This window comes from Hyperoodon ampullatus, assembly GCF_949752795.1.
Source record: "Hyperoodon ampullatus genome assembly, chromosome: 15".
Classification (NCBI taxonomy): Eukaryota; Metazoa; Chordata; class Mammalia; order Artiodactyla; family Ziphiidae; genus Hyperoodon; species Hyperoodon ampullatus.
The window spans coordinates 87,823,342-87,832,363 of record NC_136928.1 but is presented as its reverse complement, the minus strand read 5'-3'; the positions used below and the strand labels follow the sequence as shown (position 1 = coordinate 87,832,363).

The 9,022-nt window shown below is 55.1% G+C and overlaps 1 protein-coding gene across 1 annotated transcript in view; it reads right to left on the bottom strand.

The window, feature by feature from the left end:
- Positions 1-3,931: 3,931 nt before the first annotated feature.
- PXDN (peroxidasin) overlaps positions 3,932-9,022 on the bottom strand; it is a gene marked incomplete at its 5' end in the record, with an annotated part of 64,548 nt that continues 59,457 nt past the window's right edge. Inside the window, 4 exons of the mRNA XM_079721144.1 lie at positions 3,932-4,283; positions 4,833-4,943; positions 6,771-6,903; positions 7,079-7,199. Coding sequence (XP_079577270.1) covers positions 4,164-4,283; positions 4,833-4,943; positions 6,771-6,903; positions 7,079-7,199 — 485 coding nt within the window. The 3' untranslated portion in view covers positions 3,932-4,163. The remainder of the gene's footprint in view (positions 4,284-4,832; positions 4,944-6,770; positions 6,904-7,078; positions 7,200-9,022) is intronic.

The following is a 9,022-nucleotide window of genomic DNA, read 5'->3' as shown; positions in this document are numbered from 1 at the left end:
CTAAGCACAAGGAAGAATCTTTTTGTTTTTTTAAACATCTTTATTGGAGTATAATTGCTTTACAATGGTGTGTTAGTTTCTGCTTTATGACAGTGAATCAGCTATACATATACATGTAAGGAAGAATTTTTTGGCATATCATTTGGCAAACAAAACACAACTATGTATGTCACTGAGCACATCATTTTGCCCACAGGAAACAGGTGTGAATATTTTAAGAAGGCACAAGGAATGTTTCCATACATTCTCCTCATTTTTCCTTTAAATAAGACTTTATTTTTTTAAGGGCAGTTTTAGGCTTACAACAAAATTGAGAGGAAGGTACAGAGAGGTCCCATATATCTCCCTGCTCCCCAACTGTTAAAACTGCTTAATTTTTTAATATCTTTCTAATGACTTCAGATTTTTATTATGAAATAAAATACGCAAAAAATTACCTAAAAGTAAATTGACAGCTTAATAAATTATTGTAAAGAAACTCTCATGAAAACCACCAAGATCAAGAAATTAGGTATTACCGTAATTATCTCAGAATCCCTTCATGTGTATCTTTCCAGTTACCGCCTGGTCTCTTCTCATAGGTAATCCCTCTCTTGATTTTTTTTATATTGATCTCTCTCGTCATTTTTTTTTTTTGAAGTTTTGAATTTTATTATTATTTTTATACAGCATGTTCTCATTAGTTCTTTATTTTATACATATTAGCGTATACATGTCAATCCCAATCTCCCAGTTCATCCCACCACCACTACCCTCCCCCGCCCCGCTTTCTACCCTTGGTGTCCACGTTTGTTCTCTACATGCGTCTCTACTTCTGCCCTGCAAACCGGTTCATCTGTACCATTTTTCTCATTTTCTAAAGCAAGATACAAACGCTTTTTGTCAACGTTACATCATCCATTTAATTTCAATTGAAATGGCACAGGATGCTCGGCCCTGTGTTGACCTGGGTCAACCTCTGACCAGGAAAGCGCCGCATTTAATTTGTCTTTTGTTGACCGAGGGGTGGAGAGCAGGTGAGCTGCAGGTGGGCCCGGTGAGATGAACCTCTGCACCTTGGGCCCCAGCCTCTGGCAGAGGCGGCCTCCAGCCGAGTGGAATGGACTGTGGACCCTGGGTCCCCTGGGCAGGTGGTCAGGGCACCGTGCCGGCTCAGCATCTGGCCGAAGGGGGACTGCTCTCTCCCACCCCCCAGCTCAGACTGACTGATGGTCCTTCCATGGGCCAGAGGGCCGCCATCCATCGCAGTGTGGTCAGCACGCCAGGCGTGGCCAGCACACAGCACAGGTGCTGGTCTTGGGTCTTGGGGGAGGGAGGGGAAGTCCAGGCAGGTCCGGCTCTGGGTCCACAGCCTGGCCTCCACATCCACCTCGTCCAGTCTGTCTATCAACCTGCGGCCCACACGCCCTTCTGTAGCCACTCTACCTGGGCACCTGCTCCCCGAGCTCCGGCTCACGGGGATCCTCAAGTACCCAACGCTACATGGAGAAGCTTATTCATGTTATACAAAAACATACGTAACACGACATCCGTCACTCGAAGAAAAGACAGCTGCTCGAGTCCTTCCGTGCAATCCCTCGCCTTCCCCTGTGACCTGGGTGAGCTCCCCAGGAGAGCATCAGAGGGTTCAGGCTCGGCATTGCCTGCAATGAGGCAGGATCGTGAAAGTTCAAGTGTCTCATCACAAATTTTGAAAGGATTTGGCAAATTCAAAAACTTCAGTACTGAATTTTCCCCTTTCAATTTCCTTCTTGTGATAACTCCATAAAGAGTCATGATTTTTCCAGCTCCTGCAGACACCCTCACATCCCTTCCAGGTCCCTTCAGGACGGCATCCTCTCTCCTGCCTGGACCCAGGGCACCAGGGGCTGGAAAGCTGTCGCACAGTCACACGTTTCTGGCCACAGAGCCAGAAACCTCGGGGGTAGGGTAGGGGCTGGAGGTTTCTCCTGGGAGCTCGCCCCCAACCTGCCCAAAATTCACAACATGGAGGTCAGCTCTGTCCACAGGACAGCATCCCAGCCACAGGGGAGGACAGCCTCCATTTAATGAATCCCCTTGTTTTTCTTCCTTTTTCACATTTTTCTATGAATGGTGGTTCGTGCAGAGACCCTGGGCTCCCCCGGGGACCCACCTCTGGGATCGGCTCATGAAAAGAACACCCATTCTCCGTTTGACAATGTGGCCCATTTATTGGAACTGAAAGGCATCGTTACATAGTGCAAACGTCTCTTTGGTGACGGACTGATTACAATGAACAGAAGAAAGGCACTTGCTCCTGGCAAAGGGTTAGAAAAGTCAGGGCATATGTACATGCAGCTCCCCACGGGGCTGGAGGCGTGTCCAGGCCCCTCCCACCACCTCATCAAACGGCCGATTCCGCAGACGTTCCAACTGCAACCGCAGAACTTCTCTGTGAATCACAGTCAGCCTCCCGTCGGGCTAGACAACGCCGTGCTAGGCTGCCTGTCTAAACCCACCCTCTGCAAGAAACCACAGATAAACCTCCCGGGCACCTTCAGACACCAAAACACTCCAGAAGGCGGGATTTTATACCTGAGCAACTTACAGAGCCATCAACTTTCAGACAAAGTTATCCGTTTTCTGCTTACAGAGATTGGTTCCAAGATTTGGTTATTTATTCAGTGTGAGTTGTTATTTCAAAAGAAGTCCCGTGCCCGTGAAACACTGGAGTTTTTACTGATCACTTAGTGATGTGTGAGGACAGACTTCAAGCCGACCGTGTTTAAGCTGCTGCCAAGCCCTCGGGCTGGAATGTTAGCAGGGCAGGCACTGGGGTCTCCTGTGGCCGGGAAGGAGGCCTGTGCTGGGCTGAAACCAGGCTTTCAAACTGCCCACTACCTGCTGGATGCTGGCGGGAGCCCTGCCTCCCGCCCCCGCCCCCCGCCCCCTGTGATGAGCTCCACACGGGCCACAGGCTTTGGCCCCTCGGGCCGAGACGGCCGGGGTCCTCGAGGGTCTCCTGTGGGAAGGGCATGTGGGCGCTGTATCCGTGCCCAGCACAGGACCCGGTTCGCTGTGGACACTCAGGTCTGCGGAACTGAGCAGGATGTCCAGGGCCACGTTTCTCAGAACACACACCACTTTGTATTTGGAACAAGACAGGAGGTTTTTGGTCAGTTAAAAAGACAGAGACCATGAGGTATGGAAGTTGCTTTTCACTGAATCCTACGAGAACTTTTGCAGAGTGGAAATGATTTTTCTGATGTATCTAAAACTAAAACATGGGCGAAATTTCATAAAACATCACACGCTGTGAAAATAGAAATGAGGTATAGGGATTGGTTGTTTTTCTTCAATGCACTCACACAACCTGAAGTTAGAAAGTTCCCAACATTCGAACTCCTCCCGTTGGATGAAGAATCTAGAGCACTGTGGCCCTCCCGTGGGCTCTGGTGGGACACAGCGTGCGCTGGCCGTGGCTAACGCTGGCCGCGCACGTCAGCAGGTACCGTGGTGTGGAGCGGAGGGTTTTCACAGCTGGTCCACACCAGCCAGCGTGCGTGCAAGTTACAGGTGAACGCAGACCTGTTCTAAACGCGGCTGAAAAACCTTCCAATCCCGGGTGAAGGAGTCGGGAGCCGCAGGACGGGCTGCTGCTCCAGGCGGCGGGGTCATCCGCCCTGTGGGTCCAGGTGATGCCCTGGGAGCTGCCGAGGGCCGGGGCTGGGGGGATGTGCTCACTGCCCAGACCAGTCACCCAACACGCTCCGCAGCCACTGCTCCGTGTGCCAGAGACTGATTTTCTTTCAAATCCCGTGTCCCTCCTCTGGCGGCTCCACTCTGCAAGCTCCTGGTGCCAGAACCAAGCGGGACTAACTTTCAGTTGAGAAGAAACGGTGATATTAGGTGAAATCAATTTAGGAGCCTAAATGATTTAATTGTGCAATTTAATAGTAGCACCAATTTTTCATTTAGAAAAAATTAAATAAAAACCTGAGAAATCTAACATGAAGTTAGGACACATGTCTGCTCCGTGGTCTGTTGGCGAACACTCCGGCCTGAGCCCCCTGGGCGAGTTCCGACACGGCTCCGTGCCGTGGCCCCGAGACGTCCCAGCCTCGCTGTCCCCTGTCCCCTGCACTGCCCGTTCCGGCCTTGCTCTCCAGGGGACGAGGGGGAAGCTCAGGGCTCAGAGGCACTCAGGGCTTCTTCCCCACGGAGTCTCCCGGGCAGACAGGACAGCAGGCCCCGCCGACCCTCACAGGTGCTGGACAATCGGCCGGCTGGCAAGTCTCCACGAAGCAGGTGACCTGCCCGTCCTGGAGGAGAGACGGCGCCCGAGCCCGTCAGTCCTGGGGACCCGGCCCCTGCATCTCACCCCAACCCCAGCTCTGACCTCCCACTGGGGACCCCGGGATCACGTCCCTGGGTGTCAACCAGGAGGAGGGCCGGCTAGAGAGGAGCTGGGAGGACAGGGCTGTGCCCAAACCTGACAACCACCAGGGACACCGGACGGACCCCTGCTCCTCCAGGGCCAGGGGGCGAAGTCCCCTCCCCATCTGCACCGACCCGCCCGCCGTCCTTCCGTCCTGGCTCCCAACCCCGCCCTGAAACTCCCGCCCAGCCTGGGCAGCGGCCAGGCCCCTCTCCCCCGCGGCCACCACTGCCCCCTCGGTCCACTTGCTCCCGGACCGAGAACAGTGTGGACAGCCCCGCGCTGACCAGGGGCAGTGATGTCCGTGTTGACCTTCAGCAACGGCTCCGGGGGAAGGGCCCTGAGTTCTCAAGGGACATGGGAGGGGACCCCACAGCCGAGCGCCCTGACGGCCCTGCTGCCTGCCCGGGTCCCCCGCGGCATCCACACTCACGCGGCATTCACAGACGGTGCAGGGATCCCGTTTCCACGTGGCACCGTCCGCGCGCGAGCTGCCGTCTGCATCCACGCACTCGGTGCTGAGCCGAGACTCGAGTTTCTTTATCTGCGGCAAAGCAGAAGCGCTGGTCACCGGGACGTGGCAGAGGCAGCTTGGGGACCGCGCACCTGCTCCCTCACTTGAAACGATGGCTCACGACGAACGGGGACCGAGGTGAATATTCTAAAGCACTTTCCTGGAACCTCAGATTTACTCGTTAGGCAGCTGGTAGCTGTTTATCCAAAAGCTCCATGACAACAGCCTGACCTCCACCGTGTCTGAGGCCAGAAGTGCATGGACTGTAAATACGGCGAGTAGTCGGTAAAGAAGAGAAGAGAAACCTTAGAAAGAAGCAAAGAGAATGCCGACACAGGACCGGTGACGAGAGCATTCTGCACCAGCTTCACAAAGGAGCTCTGGGCTGTGACCGGCTGCTGACCCCGACGCACACCAGCCCCTGCTTGGGGCCACCCTCTTGCTGGGAGGGAGGCACTGACAGGGTGACGGGGGCTGGAAACCCTGGGGCCTGTGCACCGTGGAGGGCCCGGCAGCCCCGGCCCATTTCCCTCTGGGATACGTGAGAGGAGAGTAAACTTCCACCTCGTTTATTTAGCCCATCGTTCGGGTTTTCCGAGTCTCAACTGACTGATAAACGAGGTGTGGGACGGACACCGCCGGGCGTGGGGTGGCCAGCCTCTCATCGCCCCGTCCTGCATCCCCCGTCTCCGGTCAGCCTGACCCGTCTGTGCAGAGCGACCAGGCCTCTCCGCCGCTCCCTGGGGACTCACTGGGGTCGACTCTCAGGGGTCGGGGTCAGCCGTCTGGCCCTGGGCACTCATCCGAGGGTGCAGCCCCACCCTGGGCCCTTAGGACACACTGTGCGGTCAGCTCAGGATCTGCTTGGGTTTTCTGTCTCCAGCTCCAGGCAAAGGGCTTCTTGTCCAGGCCTTGAACCCAGCAGGAGGCCGGCTGGGGTAGGCCCGCCCAGGCCCGCCCTCCCCCCGTGCCCCCCAACTCTGGCGAGTCTGTTAGCACCTGAGGCTGTCAACTCTGTCCCCAGACCCCGAGGCGGGAGGAGAAGCTACAGGGCAAGCACAGGGCAGATGCACAGCAGCCGGCGCACTTCCCCCCGGGGCTGAACGGAAGATACAAACATCTTCCAAGCCCGCGGACTGAGACCCCCAGAAGCAGGACGTGGCCTGCACCACAGATCCCCCACTCGCAGGCCTGTCTCTGGAAGGTTCCACAGCATCAGAAGCCCTTCTCACTAAGACCTTCTGAAATCTGCACGTGTCCCGTTAACCTGAGATCTCACTCTTCACTCCCACTTAGGTGACATCACACTGAGACCCCCGTACAGACACGGCAGGGGCGGGGTGCGGAGGGGAGAGCATTCATTGTCTGCAAACCCTGCAGACCCCCAGGGAAGAGCCCCGGAGTACGGATGTGCCGGTGGCCTTCTGGCATCCAAGGGGACCCAACCTCCATCAAAACCTCCTGATCCCCCCTGGGAGCAGAGGTTTAACAGTCATCCCTGAAGAGGAGGCTTCGGGCAGGACTTGAGGTTTGAATTCTGCGTGGCCCTGACCCGGAGCCCCTCACAGCCAGTGTTCAGGGGGAACCCGCGCCCTTCACCCAACGCGCCAGTGGGCAGCCCATGGCCGAGGGTCCCCGGTCCCAGGAAGTCCAAGGGCAGCTCAAGGTGGCCCAGCTGGAGCCAAGCCAAAAAGGAGGGCCGAGGGACAGAAGTGACCTCCCTGGAGGCTCCAGGACCGAGGACCAGGGGCGTGTGGGCAGCATCTTCCCGTCACTGTCACGGGAGAAACGCACACCGGGCCCAAGGGTGGAGAGGGGCCGGGCAGGCCGGGGAGGTGAGGATGGGGAGCGCCCAACCTGCTTCCTGAGGTCCCTGATGGTCTTCTGCATCTCCAGGACAAACTCCCGGAAGTCGCTGGTCCCTGCTACAGGTGGGCGCTCAAAGGCGGTGGCCGAGGCGTTACTGAGCCTCGTCCCGGGCGTCCCGGCTCTGCTTGGGAGAAGCAAGGGAGACTCAGGACGCAGCCAAGGGTGTGCGGCTCCCGGGGCCGAGGGCGGGGCGTGTGGAGTGACTGCATGGGTGCCCTCGAGGCACCCCCACCCACCCACCCAAGGGCCAGCTGGCAGGGTGCACGGTCCAGGGTCCTGGTGGGGCCCGGCCGTACCTTGGCATCTTCCCAGGCCCCGCATCCGTGGCTGGCTCGTCCTCCCGGTAGCTGAATTCAAGGGACCGCCTGCCTCGGAAGTGGTAGGAAAACGCGTTGAACTGCCCCCGGGTTCTGCAGTCTGAGGGCAAAGTGCAGACACATTAGGGCCTCGACTCCCACGAAGGGGACATTAAGAAGAGCTCGGCAAGTCTCACTGTCCTTCCTGCAGGACACACTGGGCGCTCAGGTCGGCAGGGGTGGAGGCACCGTCCCCACTCCCCTTCCCCTCCCCTCCCCAGGTGAGCGGCCTGGAGCCCCCCAACCCCCAGTGTTCCCCCCTGACGACACCCTCCTCTGGGTGGAGCATGCGCCTGCTGTCCTGCCCACACGGGAGTTGTTGGTACTGTTTCAGTAACTTCTACAGTGATCTCAAAAGTGTGTGCATGTGTGTGTCTTCCTCTCCGTGACTCATCAGTCCTCACAGAGAAGCTGAAATTCATAACTTTGGTCAAGAGAAAAAGACACACATCCTCCCAAGAGCAGCTTCTTAGGTTTCTCACGTGTGCAGGTTTCGTACTTGGATTAAACAAATACACAATTAAGAGATGAAGCTTAAGAAAGTTTGGGTTAAGTGAGTCTTTTATAAACACTGAGGTGTTGATAACAGCTACCGACATTTGGTTCTGTCAAACCATAACTCTTTTCTTTCTGCCACTTTTTAGATATGGCTTTTGGACTAAAATAAAAACAGATAAAGCTTATAAAGCATTCTTTAAGTTTTGTCAGCTGAGGGCTATGCCTGCTATTTTTAAGAGGAAAAGAATCCAGAAGAAAGGATGTCAGAAATTGCATCAAGTGCCTAAATCTCTGACCGTCCAGCTGAAGCAGGAAAAGGCTCTGGGCTGTGACACAGAGGACAAAGCCTCGATCCAAGATTCAGGCTCTCAGAGGACTTCGGGGTTTTGGAGCAAAAAACCAGAGAACCTGTCCTGTTCCTTTCTAAGCAGCTACAGGGAATCTATCTGGTAAAGTTATCAGAAAATGAAGTTTCTGTATCTGAAAAGTAGGACTGGGTTTTCCCAATGATTTTCAAAGAGAACAACTGTCTGCAAACACAAGAATCAAATTGTCTGCCATATGTGTGGAAACCTGTTGTGACCTTAATATACTAGTCAGAATATTTTTTTTAAAAAGTGAAAAAAAACAAAACAAGTTCCCAACAGCTATAAAAACGGGAAATTAATGCTTTGGAAACTTGGGCATGTAGCGAGCAAAATTTTAATTTTTATGTGAATTCTCCTACAACGTTGCAAATCGTATTCATTATAGCTATACGTAACACATTACGTATTCCATGTATCAGTTACATACACCATACATATGCACAGAGAGAAGCCACAGACACAGAATCACACCAGACACACTCGCTCACACACACACACGCAACGTGCATCAACCCAGATTTCAATACTTACTAATGACAATAACAGCTCATTAAAATTAATTACTAGCGAGAACCTGGCCAGGGCTATTCCCGCGGAAATAATGAGGTGGGAAAGAAAACTCTGGTTTCTGCACCTGGTGTCCACGGGCACCGCCGGCCGACGGCTGAGGGCCGGGGGCCGGGCTCTGGGCCCCCCTTGACCACCTCACCCGCAGGGGCTGTGTGGCCCGTGCTGTTGCCCCAGGCTCGGGGCCCCACTTCCTCACCACAAGAGCGGGGTTCCCCAGAATGGGTCCTCAATGTGCCCCCCATTGCAATGTTCCCTGGGTCTCTGATCACAGTTTGAATAAAACCAAAATTATGTTCCAATGAGAACGTGCCGTCGAGGTTAGCGACGACCTGGCTCAGGAATGCCGTGTAGGAGCCGCCTGGACGGCGCATCCAGAAGCAGCCGCGGCGGCAGGACTGGCACCGCCACCTTCCCGGGCTCCCGGGTGCCTGGGTGAGGCCACCGCGCA